General features: G+C 39.2%; 1 protein-coding gene across 1 annotated transcript in view; it reads left to right on the plus strand.

The window, feature by feature from the left end:
- The window catches only part of CLIC5 (chloride intracellular channel 5), a 128,199-nt gene that overhangs the window by 37,449 nt on the left and 64,704 nt on the right, over nt 1-26,046 (plus strand). Inside the window, exon 2 of the mRNA XM_027838333.1 lies at nt 23,343-23,452. Coding sequence (XP_027694134.1) covers nt 23,343-23,452 — 110 coding nt within the window. The remainder of the gene's footprint in view (nt 1-23,342; nt 23,453-26,046) is intronic.

Genomic DNA, 26,046 nt, shown 5'->3' on the forward strand with positions numbered 1-26,046 from the left:
TAGTCTGTCGTACACAGGTAGAAAGTGACAGAGGTGAGACTTGAACCTAGCTCGTCTAATTCTAAATTGATCGTACTATCTTGTCTCTCACCATATTCAATCTAAAGATTTCAGAGGCCTTTAAAAAAAAAAAAACTTGTATTGCATCTTTAAGGCTTGAGTGATTGGTGCTGTCCATTTAATAGCAAGGGAAACTGAGTCAGTGAGAGCCAAGTGACTTGCCTCAGATTACAGAGCATTAGCAACTTTAATGCTAACATTTAAGAATCTGGTTTTTGGTAGTTTAAAATAGTTGGATTAGTGGTACTTTTTATTATACTTACCCTCAAGCCTTTTAAAAAAAGAAATCCAAGACACATTGTAAACTTTTTTTATTTTTTTAATAAAGAGTTAAGATAGACAGAGTCTTGGCCAATCCATGAAGCTCAGTTCCCTTGTCTTGCTTTCCATGTCCCAGTGAGTGTTTCCCAGAGCACTATTAAACATGTATACTTGACACCTAATGAACGCTAAATACACTTCCCCTTTGTAACCAGGAATTACTGCTACTGATTTTACACACTGTAATACCTAACCAGGACATGTGGGTTTCCTGTCATTTTCCATTACTTGAAGCATTTCAGGCCGTTGTGTTATGAGACAGATTCCTAGAACCTCAATTTACCTTCTGGCCATAAACGAGGCGCTTTTGGAAGCCAGTGTCAAAGTCTGTAGCCCTGGGAACAGCTTCAGTTTGGAGATTTCTGTTCAAGAAAGCCATCGTAATTCAAAAGGCTGTTTTAGCCAAAGCGCTTTTGAAAATATGACTCTTATCATGTTAATCTGCATGTCACCTTTGGGTGTTTAGTGGCAGGGATTTTTTTTCCCCTAACTACTAGACAGTGGAGAAACTGAGGCAGAGAACGTAAAACTTCAGTTGCCTTGGACACATAGTATTTTTGTCTTCCATGTTTCAAACAGATGCCCTGGTGATTAACTGTACTTCATTACAGATGGGCTGTAGGAGCTCCCCTGTGCTAGTCTTGGAAAACCCAGTTTAATAACTGCAGCAGCATATCCAATTTTCACAAATTAAACCATTGTAAGGTAAGGATCCAATACCTTAATATTCCAGTAGGCAAAGGGCCCAGTGACTTAAAGAATGCAGGATTGCTTTCTACTTTAGTTTGTATATTTTCAATGAGTGCAAATTCTACTAGCTTCTAATAGTACAGGCAGACTCATGGAATTTCAATAAATAATTTAACCCTGGCCCTGGTGTCAGTTTCAGTATTAACTTTCAGCACCTGGCTGCCATTACTATATGCAGCAGGCAGGACCCTCCTCTGCTCAGAGGTATGGAAATTTGGCTGAGATTCAGTACCCTTTTTAGAATACAGAAGTACCAGATTACTGTCCTGGAGTCAAGAGATTTTTTTTTTCCTTTTTCCTTAAACAGGAGTTATGTGATTTCCAGATGTGCACAGATGTGTCTGTTAATTTTTTTTTTTTTGCAAGGAACACTGGGCACAGATATCTCTAGTTTTAGCATATTGGTTGTAGAGTGTGTCTTTACATAGCTACTTGGGAGCAGTGTGCTAATTTTTTTTTTCATCAAAATGTGCCATATGGGAAAGTTATACCCTGCTTTACATCCTGTTGATGCTATTGTCTCTGTTCTCTCTAAAGAACCTGCCTCAGGGCTCTGGAGAAATTCTCAGGAGATCACCTCCTTAAAAAAGAAAGAAAGAAAGGAAAGAAAACAGTGTTCTTTCTCAGGGCTACACCTATAAGAGATGAGAGAGAGAGAGAGAGAGAGAGAGAGAGAGAGAGAGAGAGAGAGAGATATTGAGATTTAGGGGAAGAAATGTCATCTTAGGAGAACAACTTGAAAAACTGCATGAGAAGTGTGCTTTTAATTATAACAACAACAATAAAAACACATTTTTCATAGTGCTTTAGGGTTTATGAAGGGTTTCCTCACAATAACCCATTGTAATCCCTGGTTACTAAGGAGGAGTGTATTTAGCATTACATACTGTATTTTAATTAATAAATCCCCAAACCATATTGTTTGGTTTGGTTTAAATGAGTTATATTGTACTTTTCACTTGCCTTCAGCATATGGCTATACCACCATGTTGCCACTTAGTCAATTAAAAAGTCAATTCTCAATTATCCACACTATTGGAGAGAGAGCAAGCCTGTCAGTTTTTAAGGTGATATAGCATCAGGATTTAAGAAAAGGATGAGAATTTAAGGGTGTTTAGTCCACCCCCCTCATTTTACATATGAGGAAGCTGAGGCCCAGAGAGGTAACTTGCCCGAGGTACACAGGTAGAAATTGGCAAAGGAGAGATTTGAACTTAGAGTTGTCCCATATTGGGGTTACATTTATATAGCTCTTCATACTTTTTAAAGCATTTTCATATCTATTATTTGATTGATCCTCACAATCTCCCCATAGACAGGGGAGGATTACAACCCTCATTTTACACATGAAAAAAAAAATTAGGATGAAAGAATTTACTGAAGGCTACATAAACTAGTATGGTTTACTCCCTAGTTAATAATCTTTCAGCTGAACCACAGTCAACAATTGACCACATTAGTCAATCTGCAGAAATGTATTAAGAGCCTAATGTATCCTCTTTAATTTTAGTGCCTTCCCTGTTCTCAATTTTATTCTGTATAGAGCCTTTTTGTACACAGTTGTTTGCATGCTGCTTCCCCCATTAGATTGTGAGCTCGAAGGCAGGGTCTATTTTTGACCTTTCTCTATATCCCCATGTATAGGTATGGACAGGTGCTTAATACAGCACCTGGCACATAATGGGTTCTTAATAAATGTTATTTGACTCACTGCTAAGTACTCTGCTAGAGACATAAACATGAGATACAACATAGTGGATAGATGGCTTGTCTTGGACTGTCTCTCATGCTCATTACCTGTGTGTCCTGTGGCAACTTATTTCACCTACGCTCTTACTATCTGTATCTGGTACAGAAGTACCAGTTTACTCTCCTGGAGTCAGAGATTTTTTTTTCTTTTTCCTTAAATAGGAGTTATGTGATTTCCAAATGTGCACAGATCTATAGATCTGTCTCTGTAGAATAAGGTTGGACGAGATGACTTTTGAGGTCCCCTCCTATTCTCGATCTGTAAGACCTATGACCAAGACCCAACCTTTCTCAACCACAGTTTCCCCATTTATAAAATGGGGATAATCAATAAGCATTTATTAAGAGCCTGCCACATGCCACGTACTATGCTAAGTGCCAAGGATACAAATACAAAAGTGAGGTGGCCGTTGCCTTTGAGGTTTAAATGAGATTATGTAATGTATTTTAAAAACTTAAAGTGCTGTGTAAACAATTATTGTTATCTTCTCTCAAAGAGGTAGGCACTAAAGGTAGTTCATTGTTTATAGGATTTAACGCTGGAAGGGGCCTTAGATTTGTAAGCATGGTATATATAAATGTTAATTGATGTTATTAAGTACATTCTACTTAGACGGATTGTGGAATCCCATAACCTAGATCGGATCTGGCTCTGACACTAGCTTTGTGTCTTCAGGTGAATCACTCAATCTCTCTGGGCATCAGTTGACTCATCTAAAGCATGAGAGAGTTGGACTAGATGACCCTCAAAGGTACTTTCCAGCTCTGAATTCTGTGATGTTTCAACTTGCTCGTTATACAGATAAGAAAGTCTTAGGCAGTCTCCTTAAACTGATATATTCCTCCAGAGCTGCGCTTGGGATGTTTTCTATCTTTGTGTGCTGTCCTGCGATCTAGGAAAGTTCATAGAGGTCTGGCTTTTACCCTTAAATGTCATGTGGGGGTGTCATGGCAGCATCATGGTGCCACCCTAGCATTGTCTTACCCCGAATTCAGGCAACAGAATCAAATACTGGGGAGAACTGAAGGGGGAAGAAATTTTAGCCATGTTTCGTCTCCCACTCCTTGCAACTAATCATTTGATCACTTGATGGAAAATTGTCCAGTTGATGTCTTTCATGAAAACTATGGGGAAGGGGTCCTGAAATATGGAGGGTGGGGAATAATCTGAGGGAAGTGTGAAACCAAGCTTGTTAGGGATATGACCACAATGACAATGACAATGATTTTGATAATGATATATTTATTTTTTTTATATTTTATATAGCATTTGTGTAGCACTTATTATGTACAAGGCACTGTGCTAAGTGATTTACAAGCATTATCTCATTTGATCCTCAAAACAACTCTTGGAGATAGGTGCTATTATTATCCCTATTTCACAGCTGAAGAAACTGAGGCAAATGGAGGTTGTGACTTGCCCAGTTGTATCAGAGGTTGTGTCTGAGACCAAATTTGAACTTAGGTCTTCCTGACTCCAGGCCCAGAACTCTTTTGACTGTGTCAGATATTATAGCGGGAGGGGCAAAGTTCTAGGTACTAATTTCCCAGCTAGACTGTAAGCATCTTGAGGTCAGGGCCCAAGTCTCATGTTTCTCTGTTATCTCCTTCAGTGCTGAACACCATGTTGCATAATAATAAATAATTTTTGGCATTGATGAGGTGCAGTATACTATCCACATTTTGTCTCACTACCTCTGGAGTCAGATGATATGAGTTCAAGTCCTACCTCTAATGCTTATTATTTGTGTGACTTTGGGTAAGTCATTTAATCTCCCCATGCCTCAGTTTCCTCATTTGTAGGGTATTGAATTAGATAACCTCTGACATCTGACATCTATGACTTTGGGCAAGTCAACTTAACCTCTCTGGAGATCAGTTTCCTCATCTATAAAATGAGAAAATCTATAAAATGACCCCAAAAGTTCTTTGGAGTTGTGTTGTTGTTCATGTCCTACTCTTCATGACCTTGTGGATCATTGCATGCTAATACTGTTCATGAGTTTTTCTTGGCAAAAATACTGGAGATGTTTGCCATTTCCTTCTCTAGTGGATAAAGACAGACAGAAATTAAATGACTTGCTCAGGGTCACACAGCTAGTATCCACTGAGCCATCTAGTTTCAGAGCTATGCTCTAAAGTGAAGGTGGGTGCTGCTATTGTCTCTGTTTTGCTGCTGAGAAAAATGAGATTCCCACTTAAGTAACTTACCCAGGGTCACTAAGATAGTAAGCATAGGAGTTGGGATTTGAATCTGTGTTCAATAAATACTTCTTGAGTTGAGCTGAGAAACACCTTGCAAAGTGTTTGGGAGCTCAGAGGTCTAGATCGGTTTTTAACCCGTACTGGCTTCGTGACTTGGACCTCTTGCATAGAGCAACACCACCGTCCAACAGATGTGTTGAAAACAGCCATATGAACCTAGAAATACTATTGAAAATTCAGTAGATTTTTTTGTTCTTTTTTTGTTTTGTTTTCTTTCCCAGACCTTTCCACATTTACTCATGTCCTAATGGTGATTAGCAAGAGGCCATCTGTAACCTGAAGAATCCTAGAATGTCCTATTTGGAAGAGGCCATTGAGATCATGTAGTTTGACCCTTTTCATCATGCCAAGTAGGAAACAGACTCTTACCTCTAGAGGTCAAGTGACAACTGGAAGTACTATATGCTCAAAGCCCTCCCTTGCTTCAAAGCACACTCTTTTTCATTATTTTTTTTTCTGGTGGCCTGCTTCTTCTAATCTTAAGCTATAGACCTACAGATTCGGGCTTCACTTGCCCCACTGAAATGAATGATAAGGTCTGGCTTTTATTTACCTGGCATGGCCAGGAAGAGGTAATGAAACGATGTAAGTAGCATGGTGTGTTCCTTCAAACAAAGACGTCCTGTAGAAAGAAGCTGTGATTAGTAGATACTTAGATGGCTCACTGGATAGAGCACTTGACTAGAAGTTAGTAGGAATAGAGTTAGAATACTGCCTTAGACACTTAAGGGCCATGTGAAATAATATAATATAATGTAAATGTGATATATATGTGTGTGTGTGAGATAATATAATATAAATGTGAAGCAATATAATATAAATCAGAAGCAGGATTAGAACCCAGTTCTTTTGACTCCAGAACCTCCTCACGAGGTTATGGCAAGGACTAAATGACATAATTTACAGAAATATTTTGCAAACTTTAAGGTGTCTGCTATTATTATTATTACTTGAGTCAACTAGGTGGCTCAGTGGATAGAGCACCAGGCCTGGAGTCAGGAGGACCTGAGTTCAAATTGGACCTCAGATACTTCCTAGCTATGTGACCCTGTGCAAGTCATTGAATCCTGTTTGCCTCAGTACCTTATCTGTAAAATGGTCTGGAGAAGGAAATAGCAAACCACTCCATTATCTTATCCCCAAGTCGGACACAACTGAAACAACTCAACACAAATAACAAAATTATTATTCCTTAGTACTGTATTAGGTGCTGGGAAAGTCAGGGAACCTCTCTAAGCCTCAGTTTCCTCAGCTATAAACTGAGCTATAAACTACCGCCACTGCCACCGCTACTAACACTACTACAAGGAGTTACCATGACTTCTTTCCACCCAAGCCCTTTTCATTTGTCTGCAAACCATTTCTTCTAACCGTTCAAAGACTCTGTGCTCATTAGAAGGGCCAGTATAATTCTGTCCAAAAACAATTGAAGGGGCTGGCTGACCAAAGTAACTGATAAGACCTAGCAGGGGCCTCACTGCTATTGGTGCTTAAAAGGCCATTTTTCTTATCATCACATACTCCAAACATAGTCAAATAATAGCAGGTTTCCTTTCTTAGTAATATGCCATCAAAATAAATGGAAGCTGGTGTAACTGGGCCTGCCCCAGGCAGCTAGAGAGGAGATGATGGGGAGGAAGAGGGAGCTAGGGAGGGGCAAAATAGTCTCTCATTATCCAAGGACTGGAAGCAATTTTTAGAAACAGGTGAAACTAGTTAATCCTGAGCCATCAAACTGAAGAACTATATACCTCTGTCTAAAATTATTTTTGTTCCATATTTGCAAACGGACAAGATATACTTGAAAAAAAATTTTATTACAGCCCTTTGTTTTTACAGCTTGGTCATTTCCTGATGTACACCCCCATCACCCTGCCCCCCACCCCCACTGAAAGCCTGCCTTGTAACGGAGAAAACAGTTTAGTAAAACCAACCAATTGAAGTCGGATAGCACATTCTTCATCAATAGTCCTCCACCTCTCTATGGAGAGAAAGGAAATGTGTTTCATCATCTTTTCTCCTGGACCAAGATTGGTCATGACAATTAGAGTTTAGCTGCATATTGTTTTAATATGCTTTATTGAAATAATTTTATAAATTGTTATCTTGTTCTCCACTTGCTTTGCCCTCTATGAGTTCACACAAATCTTTCCATGTCTCTCAGAATTCCTCAATAATAATAATAATAATATTTACAGTTAGCATTTATATATTGTCTACTATGTGCCAGGCACTATGCTAAACACTTTACAAATATTATCTCGTTTGATCCTCACAATAGGGAGGATCAAATTGTTGGATTTGGATGATGGGTTATTGGTTTTCCTGTACTGCTTCCTCCCCTTCTTTTTATTTGTTGTTATAAGAGATGGCTCTCAGAAGGTGACAGGAGAAGGATATATTGGAAAAGAAATGTGATATAAAAACAAAACCTATCGATAAAATTTAAAAGAATACACATACAAAAAAAGTGAATTAGGAGCAGCTAGGAGCTAGGTTTTATTATTATCGCCATTTTACAAATGATGAATCTGAGGCTAAAGGAAGTTAAGTAACTTGCCCTGGGTTACACAACTAGCCATCACCACTGAGGCCACATTTGAATTCAGGTCTTCCTGACTCCAAGTCCAGTGCGCTATCTACTCTACCATCTAACTCTCTCTATTTGTTATTTCTTACAGTGCAGATGGGGCAGCTAGGTGATGCAGTAGATAGAGCACTGGGCTGGGAATCAGGAAGACTTCCTGAGTTCAAATACAGCCTCAGACACTTATTTGCTATGTGACCCTGGGCAAGTCCCTTAACCTGGTTTATCTCAGTTTCCTCATCTGTAAAATGAGCTGGAGAAGGAAATGGCAAACTCCTCCAGTGTTTCTGCCAAGAAAATCCCCTATGGGGTCACAAAGAGTTGGACATAACTGAAATGACTAAAGAATAACCGTGCAGATTGTATTCCATTATATTTCTATGCCACATTTTTTCCCAGCCATTTTCCCAATCAATAGGATCTACTTTGGGTTTGTTTTGTTTTTTGTTTTTTTGTTTTTTTTGTTTGTTTGTTTTTAATTATGAACTTGGCAAACATCAGCCAACCATGAACTACATTCACTTTCTTTCCTGGCTATTTTACTGTTGTTATTGTTTGATTGCCGCAAAAAGTTCAAGCAAGCAGTCAGAATTCTTCTGATACACAGAGGAGGTCCATGCATGACTATGTTATAGTTGAGAAGATGCTATAACAAATTCTTGTTGGGCTCAGTAACTGCATCTTCATGGCTGAAATCTAAGTTAAGCATATGTTAAACCAAATTCTATTCTCTAATGGGTTGTGGTATAGAACAAATCTAGCATATTTGGTAAGCTAACCAAAGGAGAAAGTTCCAACATTCAAAAAGCTTATAATTCACTTTTTTTTGGTGAGGCCATTGGGGTTAAGTGACTTGCCCAGAGTCACACAGCTAGTGAGTTTTATGGGTCTGAGGCCGGATTTGAACTCAGGTCCTTCTGACTCCAGGGCTGGTGGTGCTCTATCTACTGTGCCACCTAGCTGCCCCTAATTCACTTTTTTTGTATGTGTATTCTTTTAAATTTTATCGATAGGTTTTGTTTTTATATCACATTTCTTTTCCAATATATCCTTCTCCTGTCACCTTCTGAGAGCCATCTCTTATAACAACAAATAAAAAGAAGGGGAGGAAGCAGTACCGGAAAACCAATAACCCATCAGCCAAATCCAACAATACATGCTATCTTAAACCTCCATAGTCTCTCACTCTTGCAAAGAAAGAAGAAATATATGTTCTCATATCTCTTATTTGGGGCTAAGCTTGGTCATTATAGTTAAGCAGTGTTTAGTTTTAACTTTTGTTGTTTTGCTGTAGACATTGTTGTGAATATTGATTTCTTTATTTCACTTTGCATCAGACCATATAAATTTTTGTATTCTTTTCTGCATTCATTATCATATCTGTCATTTCTTCTTCTCCTTTTTTTTTTTTGATTAGGCAGTGGGGTTAAGTGACTTGCCCAGAGTCACACAGCTAGTAAGTGTTATGTGTCTGAGGTCAGTTTTGAACTTGGGTCCTCCTGAATCCAGAGCCGATGCTCTATCCACTTCGCCACCTAGCTGCCCCATCTGTCATTTCTTAACAGCCCTGTAATATGCGATTACATTCACAATTTGTTTAGCCATTTCCCAAATGATGGTCATTTACTTTGTTTTTAATTCTCAGCTATCATAAAAAGTATTGCTATGAATATTTTGGTTTACATGGGACCTTTCTCTATCTGTGATCTCTTTGGGGGATGTGTCTAGCAGTGGGATCTATCTATGTATCAAAAGGCATGGCCATTTTAGACATTTTCTTAAGGTAATTCCAAATTGCTTTCCAGAATGGTTGAACCAATTGACAGATCCACCAACAGTGTGAGTACTTGTATTACCACAATCCCCTCCTTACCGACTATTCCCATCTTTTGTCATGTTTGCCCATTGGATGGGTGCAAAGTGAATCCTCAGGGTTGTTCCCATATTTTTTATCACTAATGATTTGGAGCCATCTATCATATAGTTCTTAACAATTTACAACCCTTTTGATAACAGTTCATAGGGAGTTAGATGCATTCAGTGTTGCACATGAGTCAGGAAGACCTCAATTCAAATCTGGATCTTGGATCTTCTGTGATCAATCTCTTTTGTGGTCATAGGTATGAAATGTCCCTGATCTGGCGTGGTTCACTTTTATCATAGTTTTACAAAACACCTGTCTCACAACAGCCCTTGTGAGATAGTCTGGTTATTTTAATATTGGTGTTACAGGTGATAAAAGTGAGACAGGAGTAAAGTTGGTTACTTCAAGTTACTGGGCTAGTAATTGCCTCAACCTTGGCTCAGACTCGGGCCTCTTTGATTCATTAAATCTAATTCTTTTTTTTCTTATATTTTAATGTCTCTATAACTCATCCATAGGAATGCTTAGGGGGCTAACTATGTGATGTAGTTGTGTACCATGGAATTTTTTTTTACATTGCGCAATTTTCCCACTGCATCCGTCCTTCCTTTCCTTCTTCCCAGTGAGTCGTTCTATATAAAAATTTTCTTCTTAATAAAGAGAAACAATAAAGAGAAAAAATGTGCAAAAACGATCAATACATTGAAAATACATTGAAAAATATTGTACATCCATGGGCCTCCCACTTTGCAAAAGAATGGAAAATAGCTTTCTTATATCTCTTCTTTGGGCCCATGCTTATTCTATAATTAAAAAAAATTTGGTGGTGGTTCTTTTCATTTTACATTTTTGTAGTATAACTGTGTATATTGTTTTCTTGGTTCTATTTAGTTCTGTTTGCATCAGTTCATGTAAACCCTTGCATTTCATCACACTCGTTTTTATGGTGCGATAATACTCCATTATATCCATATATCATGATTTGTTTAGCCATACTTCAATCAATGGGCATCTTTCTTTGCCCCCCCCTCTCCCCAGTTCTAACTTTTGAGTTCATTGTTCCATCTATTCATGCAAATCCACTATTCTTTTGCAACTTACATAGAATTGACTAGGAATTGAGAGGTTTAATGTCTTGCCTAGGATCACACTAGAGCAGCTGGGTGGCTCAGTAGATTGAGTGCCAAGCCTAGAGTCAAGAAGACTAGCTTCCTGAGTTCAAATCTGGCCTCAGACACTAGCTACATGACCCTGGGCAAGTCACTGAACCCTGTTTGTCTCTGTTTCCCCATCTATAAAATGAACTGAAGAAGGAAATTGCAAACCACTCCAGTATCTTTTCCAAGAAAGCCCCAAATGGGGTCACAAAGAGTCAGACATGACTGAAATGACTCAACAACAACAAAAAGGATCACACAGCCAGTTTAGGGTCACCTAGCCAGTATGTATGAAAGATGAGAACCGAGCCTAGATCTTTCTGACTCCAGATCTGTAGCCGTTATGCCACAAGCCTTTGCCTTGCGTAGATCAAGGGCTGAAATGCCTGGTGAATTGAATCCAGAACAATATCCCTGAGTTGTGCCAAGAGCCTTTATCCTCAACAGTTGATTCAGTGATGTCCACTCAACTCCCTGAGCTAACAAATAAATCTCAGGAAGGGTTTTAAGAGCGAGTATCAAAACAAAAGGGAAGCATGGCGCTTAGCTACTCATTCATCAGCTATTTTTGGAGAAGCCCTTGGCTGAGTTCCTCCACCTGAGCATGTGTGTGTGTTGGGGGGGGGATGTCATAAAATGCTGCTGCCTCTGGTTGATTCTTATCAGGGAGCAAATTGTCATTGCCAGAAGCCATATTCCCTCAGGGTTTATTCTCTGGAGGTGTTCTGTGTGGCTTCCCCTTGGTCTTCCAACTTTAAACTCGAACTCACCTTTTCCTGCCAGGATCTTGGCAATCTTGTTGATTTTTCATTTTGAAGCTCTGAGGCTGCTGGGTGGAGTGGTGGATTTGGAATAAGGAAGACTCTAGTTCTAATCCTGCCTTAAATACTTGCTAGTTGAGGATGTCTGGGCAAGTCACTTGACTTCTCTCAGCATCGGTTTCCTCATTTGTAAAATGGAAATAATAACTGTACCTACCTCACAGAGCTGTTGGGAAGATCATATGACATTTTGTTCAGTGTTTTGGAATTTTTTTATGTAGTGTTTTATTTCCCAATTACATGTAAAGACAAATTTTAACATTCATTTTTTAAAAATTTTGAGTTATCTTGGAAACTTTTAAAGCATTTATATAAATTCTAGCTATTGGACCTTGGACTGTGACTGGTAGCTGGTTTTATCCTTAGTATTTGAATCCCTCATGGCTCCATATGTACACAATATAAAGCACAAATATAAAGTACATGTAATATAAAATGCTATGGAACGGGGAGAGATTGACTAGAGAGACAGAGTCAGGGAAAGTTTTATGGAGAAGGTAGCAAATGAGTCAATATTAAATATTAGAACGATGGGGACCTTAGAGATAAACTTAGAAATCATTTAGCCCTGCCTATTGAAGGTACAGTGGAAAGAACACAGAATTTACAGTCACAGGATCTGAGTTTGAATTTTGGCTCTGCCATTTGACTTTCTGTGTGATCTTAAGCAAGACACAATCTCTCTGGGCTTTAGTTCCTTCATCTGTAAAATGAGGGGGCTGGACTTGTTCAGTTGTTTCGATCATGTCCAACTCTTCATGATCCCATTTGGGGTCAGATACTGGTAAAGATACTGGAGTGGTTTGCCATTTCCTTCTCCAGCTCATTTTACAGACGAGGAAACTGAGGCAAAAAGGATTAAGTAATTGGCCCAGAGTCACACAGCTAGTAAATGTCTGATGCTGAATTTGAACTCAGGAAGATGGGTCTTCTTGACTCTAGGTCCAGCAATCTACCCACTGTGCCACCTAGCCACTGGACTAGAATACCTTTAAGTTCTTTTCCCTTCTAGGATCTAAAATCCTATCAACCCCCCCACACCCCATTTTAAAGAGAAAGAAACAGAGGCTCACGGATAAAATAAGTTGCTAAAGGTCACATATGATGATGATGATGATGATGATGATGAAGAAGAAGAACAACAGAAATGGGGCTCATAACAGAATCTTCTCATTCCTAACCCAGTTTTGCCTGTTTTCAGCTAGGGCCACTCTTAAAGGGTTAATCAGAAAATCCTTTCCACCAGAAAATTCTCCTCCTCCTTCCAGATTCTGACTAACCAAAATTTTACTGTTTATGAAGAAACAGGAGCATATGTTGTTCCAAATACTTCTTGCTTATTAAAAAAATACATCCCAGTAGTCTCCCACCTCCAAATTAATTAAAGGGAAGTTTGTGCGTATGTTTTTAAGTCACAACATTGAGCTAAGGAACTAAAGTAATTTAAAATAGAGGCCTGCGTGGAAATTAAAGCCATTTGTTTGCAGAGATATTCATGCCCATTTGCCTGTGGCAACTATTGTAAAGGAAAAGGAAAAGAAAAAAGAAAAGTTTCCCTAATAAATTGAGGAGGTGATAGTCAGGTGACTTTATCCCTAAATATAGTAGGTGGCCATCTCTGTGGTATTACTTCAGGGACTCCAGGAAGTTGCCATGTTGCCTCAACTGTTTAATCACTTTTTAGGAAAATAGTTGGGTGTCCTGGAAAAAGCACTGGTTTTGGGAGTCAGAAGATAGGAATTGAGTTCTAGCTGTAACAGTTACTAGCTATGATTCTGTTCAGTCATTTAAACTTCTTTGTACCTCAATTTTATCATCTCTGAAGTGGAGATGATAATTCTCTTATTTATTGTAAGGAAAGTGCATTATAAATCTTGAGGCATTTTACACATGTAAAATAGTATTATTAGACTTTGCTACTTCAAATGGATTTGTGAATTTTTCCATAGGGGTACACCCTCCAAAAGTACAGCTTATGGTCCATCTAACCCTTTCTCCTATGGCAAGATCGTTGTCAATGCTCTGTAATCACAGGGCTGGGATCCTTCCTCTAGATTTCCACATTGTGTGGACACCAGTGGGATATATGGGCTATTTCTCACGATTTCTTTTTTTTTTTCCTTTTTTTTTTCTCACTATTTCTTACTCTTGCTACACGGCCAGACTGTCTCCTTTTCAGTTCATACATCTCTCTAATAATATCCTTTATACATAATGCTTTTCCTGCATGACTCTTTGTTAGTAAACGTGTTACCATCTATTTATATCCCTTTTTTCCTGGAGCCTTTCAGTGATTTTATATATTAAATGATAGTCACAGTTCCTGCAGTAGTTTTAGGTTTTTATTTTAATGTTTAACCAATTTTTTTAAGGTCAAAATGAAATCTAGGTTCATTGTAGGCTCTTTTTGTTTTTCAAAGAGTGCAACAATAAGGCCTTTAACTTGGCTGACTTCCTGTAACAGAACTTCTGGTCCCTTGAAGTCTTGTATTTTTTTTTCCTGATTTTTCTATGCACCTAAGCCTGGATTCATGACTAAACTACGAGCCTCTTGAATTCTAGGACAGCATGGTCTTGTACTTCTTTTGTATTTTTTCACATGACAAATATTTGTTGAGATCTGTAAACCTTGGACAAGGAGTCAGGAGATCTGTATTCAAAACTGAGTATCCACATAGGCCCCAAGGAGATGGGGAACCTTGGCTATCATTTCAAAGCATAGAAATTTGTGTGAAGTTCAGAATGTGTGTGTCAAGATACCTTAGACATATCTTTTGCGCTATGAAGACTGTAGGACTCGAGTGCCATATCTGTTTTGCATGAGAGGTCCCTCAAGTGCATGTCAGGGAAATGACTCCATGACCAAGTGCTGGAAATAATTCCCCAGCATCTTAAATAACAAATGAAAAAGTATGTCAGGAGGAGAAGAAAACAAAAACTTTTTGACAGTGGTCGAATTGAGTGGAAAACATGTTTCCTCTATCAGATTTGAGGATTCTCCCGGGGGAGATTTATACAAGAAGGGCGTCTCTTTGGAATTAAGACCATGTGGGAAGGAATTCTTTTTATTTGAGGTGTAGATTTGTATCTGATTTTGGTTTCCTGTGCTTGGGTACATTGCTGGGACAGAAGGATTCAAACCCGCCTTGTTGATCCAAGCGTTAGGTCCAGTGAGAAAGCCTAAAGAATAACATGTCTATATAATAAATATTTGTGGAAAAAAAAGTTCTTGGTGCTCTCAAGCAAGACAAAGGCTTGCATTAGACTTCAGTAGTAGATTCTCAGGAAGCAGCAATGGGGTCAAAGACCCCTTCTCATTCCATCTTTCAGTTTCGTAACTTCAGTTCCTGGTATAATCAAAATAATCTTTGACTGCTCTTACTTGGAATTTTCTGCTTCATACAAAAGCCTAATGGATTTTTTTTTGTTCAGACCTATGATTTGATGGGTATGAAGAACTTCCAGCATGAAAATGCCCTCCACTAATATAGATTGGCAACTCACTTCTAATTTACAATCAGAGAGAGTTGCCTGGATTGCTAGGGGCAGTAGAGACCAGGAGAGGATGACTAGGGAGTAGAGTAAAGCATGACAAAAGCTAGGAATGGGAGAGAGGAGGGGAGAGCTTGAAAATATTGAGGAGGGAAAGGGTAAGTGTTGGAGAAGCTGAAAGATGTGGGAACCATAGCACAATTGGAGGGCAGGAAGAGTCTCCATCCATAAAACTGCATGGAAGGATGAGAGGCATTACAGCAAGTGATAAGAACTATAGGACCTGGGGTTCAAATCCCGGAGCAGTATTAGGACTTCCATGGCACTGGGCAAGTCAGCTCTCTTCTCTGGGCCTCAGTTTCTTCATCTGTAAAAGAAGAGGCATGGACTAGATGGTGCCTAAGGTTTCTTCCAGCACTGTATAAGGGCACAGGCAGAGATGGGGATATGCTCAGATGAAGGATATGAGTGGAGCTCACCTAAGATGGTACCAGGCTTCTTGATGAAGACCACAGCATTAATAATAATAATAATGATGATGATAACAATTAATAATAATAGCCAACATTTATATAGCACTTACTATGTGTCAGGCACCATACTAAGAAATTTACAATTTCTCATTTGATCCTCCCAGCAAGCCTAGGAGGGAGATGCTATTATTATCTCCACTCTACAGTTGGGGAAACTGAGGCAGCAGAGGTTAAGTCACTTGCCCAGGCTCATACAGCTAGTAAGTGTCTAACGCAGGATTTGAACTTGGGCCTTCCTAACTCTAGGCTTGGCACTGTATCTACTGCTTCACTTCCATTTAGCAAATGTGCTATCAAAGGCACAAGACATTAAGATATTAAGACAGAAGAATTTGGAACTTGGGTAGAGCAGAATGTTCTGAGTGAACCAGTGATTTCATGAGTGTGGAGAGCTCCCAGTGAGAAACTCCTTTGGCCAAGGACCCTCTAGGTCTTCAATGTGGCCCTTTGACTGAGTCTAATCTTCTCACAACAAGTCCCCTTAATAAAAGGATTTGTTCTGTAAAACTTGGACTTGGTCCAAAGCCCACATCCAAGGACCTGAAAGGCCATATGTGGCCTTGAGGTAGCTGGTTCTCCATCCCTGGTTCTCCATCCCTGGAGGGAGAACTTCATCTGCTCTGCAACTGGAGTCTTACAGAGTTGCCTAGAGGCATTGAGAGTTCTAATGACTTGCCCAAAGATACACAGATATTGGAGTGGTTTTCCATTTCCTTCTCCAGTTGATTAAGGCAAACAGGGTTAAATGACTTGCCCAGCGTCACACAGCTAGTACGTGGCTGAGGTCAGATTTAAACTCAGGTCTTCCAGGCTCCAGATCTCATGCTATATCCAGTGTACCACCTAGTTCAGGGGTGGGGAGCCTGCAGCCTCGAGGCCACACGTGGCCCTCTAAGTCCTCAAGTGCAGTCCTTTGACTGAATTCAAATTTCATAGAATAAATCCCCTTAATAAAAGGATTTGTTCAGTAAAATTTGAACTCGGTCGAAAGGCCACACCCGAGGACCTAGAAGGCCACATGTGGCCTCAAGGCCACAGGTTCCCCACCCCTGGTCTAGCTGCTCCATCATACAGAAGGACAAAAGGAATAGCTCCTTCCCTCCAACTCCCTGTTCTCCCCCATCCCTATTAAGGGACATTTTGGGGACCCCTCACCCTTTCCTTTAGGTGAGAAACCTTGACTCTCAGGGTAGGAATGGGGTGAGGAGAAAACTGTTACAAATAGTAGTATAAAACTTATATTGTCTCAGGTCTCTATAAAAACCTAATTGAACTTTTCTGGCTAGAATGTTTCTCACATTTATAGTTTAGTTCCTAAGTAGCTACATTTTTTTTTCACCCAATGTGTTTGGGCAGAACCAATAACTGCATCGGGCTGGAGATATGCCTTATCCTTTTCCTGATGGCTCCCATCAGACTTTACCTTGCCCGAGTTTAGCTAGTCAGGCAGCAGAATTTCTGCTCCTTTCTCCAGCAGGGGTACTATACCCTCATTTTTAAGTATTAGCTATTTTGCTTAAAGTCTCCCTGGTTCTTTTTATTGTCTTGTTGCTTCCCTACAATTCCTCATAATTATAACTCCGTGGACCACATTGAAGAATTCTCCTCCTTCACTAAGCCATTGCCACAAAGCCAAGTGATGCATATTTTGCTTCCCCCCCCCCCCCCCCCCTAGTAATAATTACTCCATGTGTTTTGGTTAGAACTTTCCTTTTTACAGACATGATCTAATTTGATATTCACAGTGACCCTCCACGGGAGGCAGGGTACTTATTATCCTCCTTATTTATTAACAAATGAGGAAATAAATGCTCATAGAAGTTGAGTGACTTACCCAACATTTGTATCTGACATATCAACCTCCATTAGCTGTGTAGGCGCTGGGGTCCATTCCCATCACCTCCATTCTTTCCACCATAATGAAATTCACCTTTTAGGACCTCAAGTAAGTTCATTCAACCGGTCCACTTAGGATAGCCAAACCAGCTATATGAAAGGATCGAATTTTGGGATTTTCCAACTGACTTCATCCTCAAAATACAAGTGAGGAACTTTCTGGTTTCTGTGTAAGCATCTAGGGTCAGTGCTCAAGAGGATTGTGAACTAAAGGATGACCATCTTGATAGCTGCCTATTAAATCCTTCTCCATTTCAGCAGCCTACTGGTATCCAATCAACTTTAATCTCTCCTCCAGGATTCAACATTCTCAGTTTGTCCCCTCTGCCCAGCATGCTCCTAAAGAACCAAGGGCTCCATCTTACCCTTCAATTTCAGTTCAGTTCATCAAATATTTGTTGATGAGATTTCAAAGCCCAGTGGTCACTACTTCCACATTTAGCACAGATTAGTTTAGCAGGTTGGATATTTCCAAGCAAGGTCCTGAGGGGGATGGGTGCTGGGGATAAGTATACTTAATGGAGGGAAGGAGGAAGAGGAAAGGAGGAGCTAGAATGGAGCTACAGTTATAAAGAAGACAAATACTAAATCTATGATTCTACTTCTAGCTTCTTACTCAAGAGATTTGCTTGAATTTTTTGGAAGGAGTAATTTTTCTGCTGTGTAATTTCATCTGTGTAGGGAACTTCTGGTGTGGGAAGTCCCTTTACCCATGCAGATAGGTAAGCCATCTGTAACTTGAGGTCTTAGACATCGAGACATTATGCAACTTGCCCCATGGTCATAAAGATAACAATGATGACAATAACAACAGCAACAATAATGGCTAATGTTTATATAGTCTTTTAAGGTTAGCAAAGTGCTTTACATGTTATCTCATTTGATCCTCACAACAACCCTGCGACATAGGTACTATTACTATCTCTATTTTTACAAATAAGGATACCAAAGCTAAGAGATATTTAAGGGACTTGCCCAGAGTCACACAGTCAATCAGTGTCTGAGGTAGGATTTGAACTTGAGTCTTCCTGACTCAAAGCCTAGATCTCTCGCCACTGTGTCACCCAGGACCTGAACTCAGATCTTTCTGACCATTAATGCCAGCCCTGTATCTATTATACCAGGTTGCCTCTTGTACTAGGAATGCCAGAGCCACAATGCTGGAGGAGATGAGGGTGAAATAGAGTGGAAGAATGAAAGGTTTTGGAAACAAGACAATGAAGGAAGCTTTGGACTGGAGGGTCAGAAATCCTGGGTTCTAGTTCTGACTAACAGTACTTTTGCCCTTACACACATTAATTTGCCTCTTAGTGATCCTCAGTTTCCTCATCTGTAAAATTTAAGTCTTGGACTAGACAAAACCTAAGGCTCCCTTCCAACTTTGAATTTTCAATAATTTCCTTTTTTTCTACCAGTCTCTTCCCTCCACTAAAAGAAACCCACTAACAAAATAAATTTAAAACAGAAAAAAGGGTTCAAAATTCACTGAAATTAAATTGTCCCTAACACTGGGTAAGAGTTTTGTCAAACTGTTTTAAATCAGTCAATCTATCCACCAACTGGCATTCAATAAGTACCTACTAATGCCAGAAACATAATAGATTTAAAAAAAGATAGAGACTCTGCCTGCTGGAAAATCCTCTTGGAGGAAGCAACATGTAAGGAAACACAACATAAATACTGAGTGAATAAAAAGTACTTTGGGCTAAGAGGAAGCACTAACAGCTGGGAGGCCTATGCAGAAAGGCTTCATGAAGAAGCTGGTGTTTAAAATGGCTTTAAATGACTAAGGGAGGAAATTAGACGGGCTCAGTGGATAGAGAACTGGGCCTGAAATCAGGAAGACCTGAGTTCAAATCTAGCCTCACATACTTACTAGCTGTGTGACCTTCAGGGCAAGTCACTTAACTGCTGTCTGTTTCAGTTTCCTCATCTGTAAAATGAGGACAGTACTATCATGTACGTCCCAGGATTATGTGAGGATGAAATGGGATAATATTTGTAAAGAATTTAACACAGTGCCTGGCACATAAGCATTTATTAATTATCGTCTATGTGCGAGGCACTATGTCAGCACAGCACTTCTTCCCTCCCTCCAATCTGGCCATGGCTTTTTGCAGTGATCTTTGTGAAAACACATGATGAACTCACTTTTAAGTTAGCAGCTATTCCATGGGCCAAGGTGTTATTAAAATTAACAGTGGTCTGGCTTGAGCAAGGTCTGCAGAATGAGGAAATGTCAGTAATTACAGCTCTGTAGGTGACATATAATGCCCAATCATTTTGTCCTCACACATATAATAGAGCCCATGCACACTTAACTACTCAGGGGCAGGTCTGTTTCCAACACTTGAACAAAGTGAGAAAGGAAGAAGTGATGGGGTTGCTTGGTTTGGTTAGGGCTGAGTTATAATGCCTGTAATTTCACAGCCATTACTTCTGTCCAACCCTGGAACAGGTCTGAGTTTTCCATAGTAACTCTTAAACCTAGGTGAGTATTTAATTGTTAGGAGAAAAATGACCATATAATTTGGGTACACTCCCTCCAACTGTGCATCCCATCCAGTTCTCATCCTGGGCAACTCTTGACTATTTCCTCTTATAAATAAATCCCTGATATCTTTCTCTCCTTCCCTCCCCCTCCTCCTTTCCCCTTCTCTCTGTCTCTGCCTGTCTCTGTCTGCCCCTGTTTCTCTCTTTGTGTGTATATACATACGATTTGCAAACCTTAAAGAGCTGGACCAAGTACGAGTTCATATTGGTGTTGTATATCATTGTGGTGTGGCCAAGTGATTCTATCTCTGTCTATCTCTAGGGCAGCTAGATGGTTCGGTGGATAGAGAGCCAGAACTGGAGTCAGGAAGACCTGGTTTCAAATCTGGCCTCAAACACTCACTAGCTTTGTGACCATGGGCAAGTCATTTAATCCTGTTTGCCTCAGTTCCTCATCTGTAAAATGAGCTGAAGAAGGAAATGGCAAACTATGAAGAGTTGGACATGACTGAAAATGACTGAAGGACAACATCCATGTAATAGTGAGAGCGAGAGGGAGAATGAGTGTAAGCTCCTTGAAGGCAGGGGCTATTTTTTCCACTTGTCTTTGTAGCCTTGGTGCCTAGCCAGCCAACGTACTGGGTGCCTTCTTTCTCCATATCTTTAAAGTTAAGTGCATACCAGTGCAGTCCCAGATCCTTCTCTGTCCATACATTTCTTTGTTTCCTTTTATCTTGCTTAGATTATTTTTTCTGTTTCTTTTTGGAAAAAAAAGAATTTTTTTTTATTTTTACACCCAGATCAGACATCTTCTGCATTAGTAAATACACCTACATTTCTTTAGCCTTTGAGTAAAAGTTGGGATTATTCTGCTGTCTTTCCATGAGCTTTTTAAGCCTGATTACAATGAAAATCTCTCTTGACCATTACAGGACCTCTTAATGTGAGGACTATCCTAGTTTTGACAAGATGTTACCAACAGAAGCCACATGGCAAGAGCAGTGTCTCCATATCTCAATGTTTCATAGTCAAGTCTCACTGAAGAAAACCTCCAATACTACTGCTAATCATAATAGTTAGCATTTATGTAGAACTTTAAGGTTTGCAAAGCATTTTACAAATATTACCTCATTTTATCCCCACACCCCTGGGAAGTAGGTGCTATTATTATTATCCTCATTTTACAGATGTGGAAACTGAGGCAGTTAGAAATTAAATAACTTTTCCAGGGTCACAAAGCTAGTAAATGTCTGAGGCTGGATTTGAACTCAGAACTTCCTGACTCAAGGCTCATCATTCTATCTACTGTGATACTTAGCTGCCCTAAATATTAACATACTGATTTTACATTACGAAGTTGTTAGGGGCCAGTGTGGATTTTTGATTAAGATGAATCAATCATACATCTGTCCCATCTTTTAAGACCCAGCTGAAATGCTACTTCTTTGACAAAGTCTTCTTCACATTGGAAATTATCTTGTTTCTCACATCTCATATAAAACTCTTTACCTAAGCATTTATCATAGTCTCTTCTATCAATACATGAGTTAAATGCTCCTAAAGGATCTGTATAGCTTTTTTTTTTAAAGGTCACATATCAAAAGTTCTAATGCAACTGGAGTTATAATCAAAATGTCATGGGTTCAAATTCTGCCTCTGATAGCTAACTAGCTATATCACCCTGGACAAGTCAGTTAACTTCTGTCAGCCTCAGTTTCCTCATCTGTAAAATGAAGGGGCTGTACTCAACGACCCCTACTGTCCCTTATAGCTAGAGCTCTAGCTCTGTGATCTTTAAACTTTAATGCTGTGTGTGTGGGTTAATACATAATTTAGACGACAAGTCTATTGGATGAGCTAAATAGGGAGCTGGAGAAACCAAAAATGTATTGTAGGAGGGTGTTCTCAGAGTAAGGTGTAATGATCTGGAGAGGTGAGAAGTATCTAATGTGTGCTGGATGCCATAGTAAATGATGAAGGTCATCTCGTAAAGGTATTAGACTTAAGATCTCCTCATTTCTTTCCAACGTCATGCAGTTAGACTAGCTTAGGACCTGGGCCCACAGAGTGTTCTTTAGTCATATGGTTTTGAAATACAGTTTTCCATCTTGCCAATGTGGACTGAACAGCCAACATGCTTTCACTGTCACTGTGGTATTAGAAGTGGAAACCACACAGGTTTGAAGGCCATTTTTTACTTATCTTGGTTGGTGGCGCAGTGACTTCAGTGCTCAACCTCAGGTCAAGAAGACCTGAGTTCAAATTATGCCACAGATACTTACTAGATGTGTAACTAGGCATTTAACCTCCCTTAGCTTCAGTTTTGTTATCTGTATAATGGGAATAACCGTAGCATCTATCTTCCAGGATTGTGAAGACCAAATGAGGTAACAGATATAAAACGACTGGCTTATATAAGTACTAGCTAGTATTGCTGGTACATATCATTGTGGTGTGGCTAAATAATTCATTATCATTAGCTAACCTTCTTACCATCAAAAGGTTGATTTTCTTTAATGGTATATAAACATTGTCTCATTGTTTCTTTTCCTGAAATGCCTCAGTCTTACCAGTCTAATAATTGAAGTAAGATATAAAAGACAATGCTGTCTACTGCACACAAGGAGCTACTCAGTATTATTTCTTATTTAAGGAGAGAGCAAGAGGTTACATTCCTCAATCAGAATGGTTTTCTTCAGTTGTTCCTGTTTGTTTACTGTTCCTGACGCACACTATGATCTAGCTTTTGTTCAATTGCTCAGGTTTTCCTGTTTCAGTGCCTATATTTCCATCTGCCTTTCTGCCTATCTAAACACAAATAGTATCTTTTAGGTTCCAGTTTATGGTCCTTTCTGCCTATCAAAACATAAATAGTATTCTTTAGGGTCCAGTTTAAAGTCTATCTGGCAACCTTGCAGTTCTCCCATACAGGATGTTCTCCTGCCTCCATAATTAGTCCAGATGATCCCCTCATGCCTAGACTATTCTCCTTCCTCTCCTTAGCTTCTTGGATGTCTCACAATTTTCATTTTAACTGCCATCTCCTTTGGGAGACATGCCTGTTGTTAGTTCTCTCTCTGTCCTGAAATTCCTTTGTGTGTGTGTGTGTGTGTGTGTGTATGTACATATATATGTATTTATACATATTTTCCTTTTGTATATATTTTTGTGCATTTATTTCCTTATGTACATATTATTCCCTGCTACCCCTCAATAGATTATTAGTTTCTTGAGGACAAGGAAGGTTTTGTTTTTGTCTTTGTATTCCCAGCACCTAAAAGACTGCCTGCACTTCTTAATTAATGTTCATTGGATTGAAATGAATTGAAATGCTTTGGGTTTCTTTTCTCCTAGGCTGGATCAGATGGCGAAAGCATTGGGAACTGCCCGTTCTCTCAGCGTCTCTTCATGATCCTGTGGTTGAAAGGGGTTGTGTTCAATGTCACCACTGTGGACCTGAAAAGGTAACAGAAATATGCATCAATATCTAGAGCAGCTTCGGAGAGTGGGGATGCCCTTAGCCTGGGACATCTCAAGGAGCGCTGTAGTTTGGAGTGTTTGAATTTCCAGGGCTATGAGAACCGTGCTGTTTTTTCATGTCTTTGGAATTCCCTACAGGTTATTAGCTTTTAGAAAAAAAAATGTTGGTCCCCCTTATTTCTCTCTGATGTGACTGCTGTCATTTTAAAAATACATTTTGATGACTGGTTATAAGACAGTCAGGCACCTTCTAATAGGAGACCAGATTTGAGGAAAGTTGAGCTGTTTCTATAGACCAATCCTTTGTCCCTTTTCTAACTCGCCTTCTTAACTTGAGGATGGAAGTGAGGTCATGAATCAAGGCTCAGTCCTTAGCTCTCTATCTTTCTTCCACACTTTCTTTCTCAGTGAACTCATCCATTCTTCTAGGGTCTTTTTATCTTTTTTTGCTTTCAGTCTAAACATCCCTACTTTCATTCATATACATGTATATGTGTGTGTGTGTGTGTGTGTGTGTATGTATACACATGCATATGTAGGTATAGGTATGTATAAGTATGTATATATAGGTATGTATAGATAAAGTTATGTCTATATACGTGCATTGTAGGTATGTATATGTGTATATATAGATGTGCATGTGTGAAATATATGTGTACATATGTATATGTCTACATGTATATGTTACAGTTGCACACATATCTACATGTATACATACATTTATATACATGTATATATATATTTATACATATAGTGTTGAATATATCTTGATTTCCAATACCTTGATTTCCAAATTTATCCCTTCTGCTTTCCCTAGTCAGCAGGTTATCCCTTTAAAAAAAAATTCAGCAGAACTAGCAAATATCAACTGAGGCTGATAGATATAGATATAGATATATAGATAGAGATAGGATTTCACATCCATGGTCTCCCACCTTTCCAATGAAGGGAGAGAGGAGAATTTTCTCATCTTAGCTTTGGAGACAAATCTGATCATTTTAACTGCACAATGTCTTGACCACCTTCCTGATCCCTAACTGTAAATTTCCATCTGTTTAGTGAATTTTTCATTTGGATATTCCACAATCACATAAAGCTCAATTTTGTTTAAACCTAACTACTCTTCACTCTATACCTTCTGACTCTCCTTCATAAACAGGAGCCTAGAGATGATCTCAGCTTGGGCTCATAATTCAGATATGCCATGTTTAGACAGACTAACCCTTGAAACTCTCATCCTTGCGTACTCTGTATTCTTGCTCTTTGTGTGTGTGGGTTAACAATCCAAGACACAAGTCTCATCCTTTGCATGCCCATGTGTGCAAGTGTGCATGCATGCACAAGTGCGCGCGCACACACACACACACACACACACACCCACCACCACCCTTCCACAATTACCAGAGCTTAGACTGGCACATTGTCAACAGAAGCTGGTTGACTTGATTTGACTGACCATGTAGACCACTGTAGACCACCATACTTGCTTATATCTGTTATTCCCTACTTTCGCACCAAATTGAAGGCTCTCTTTGTGACCCTAATCAGGGTTTTCTTGGCAGAGATACTGAGTGGTTTGCCATTTCCTTCTCTAGTCCCAGGGCACCTAGGTGGTGAAGTGGATAAAGTGCAGGGCCTGGAGTCAGGAAGACTCTTCTTCCTGAGTTCAAATCTGGCCTCGGACACTTCCTAGTCATGTGACCCTGGGCAAGTCACTTAACTCTGTTTGCCTCAGTTTCCTCATATAAAAAACGAACTGGAGAAGGAAGTGGCAAACAGCTTCTAGTATCTTCACCAAGAAAACCCCAAATGGGGACATGAAGAGTCAGACACAACTGAAACAACTGAACAACAACAACATAGGAGATACAGAAGAAACAAAAAGAAAATCTAGCTATGAAGATAGAACTGATATGTATGAAACAATTAGTAAATGATATATAACAACAGTGCATAAGTGAGCATCGAATTGCGTAATGAGAAGCAGTGATTGAGTGCTGATCTTGGAACCCAAAAGACTTGGGTACAAATCCCATCTCTGATACTTAACAGCTGTTTGAGCAAGTAACTTCTCCATACCTCAAGCAGCTCTCTAACAGAAGGGTGGGATCTTTGAGCTTTTTTTCTTCAATATTTTAATAACTTTAAAATATTTTAATATTCTATTAATTTTAATTAAACTTATTTAATTTAAATTTATAATGTTTAATTATAAGTATAATTTATTTAAATTCTTATTCAAATAAAATTTTATTTAATTTAATCAAATTATTTATTTTTATTTAAATTTAAATTTGTAATTTAATATAATTTCCTTTGTAATCTTAGGCATTTTATTTTGTACATTTAAAAATATTCTTCTGAAAAGGGTCCCTGGCTTCACCAGACGTCCACCATGACACATATACAAAAAAAGTAAAGAATCCCTACAAGTCTATCTCTGCCAAGAAAATCCCAAATGGAATCATGAAGAGTTGGGCACAACTGAAAACAACACAACAACAACTTCTCTATAGTCATCTTATAAAATCCCAATCTCTTGGCTTTCAAGGCAGCAAGTACTAATTATTGAAAAATA

The sequence above is a fragment of the Vombatus ursinus genome, unplaced genomic scaffold, assembly GCF_900497805.2.
Source record: "Vombatus ursinus unplaced genomic scaffold, bare-nosed wombat genome assembly UNPS02014826.1, whole genome shotgun sequence".
NCBI classification, from domain to species: domain Eukaryota; kingdom Metazoa; phylum Chordata; class Mammalia; order Diprotodontia; family Vombatidae; genus Vombatus; species Vombatus ursinus.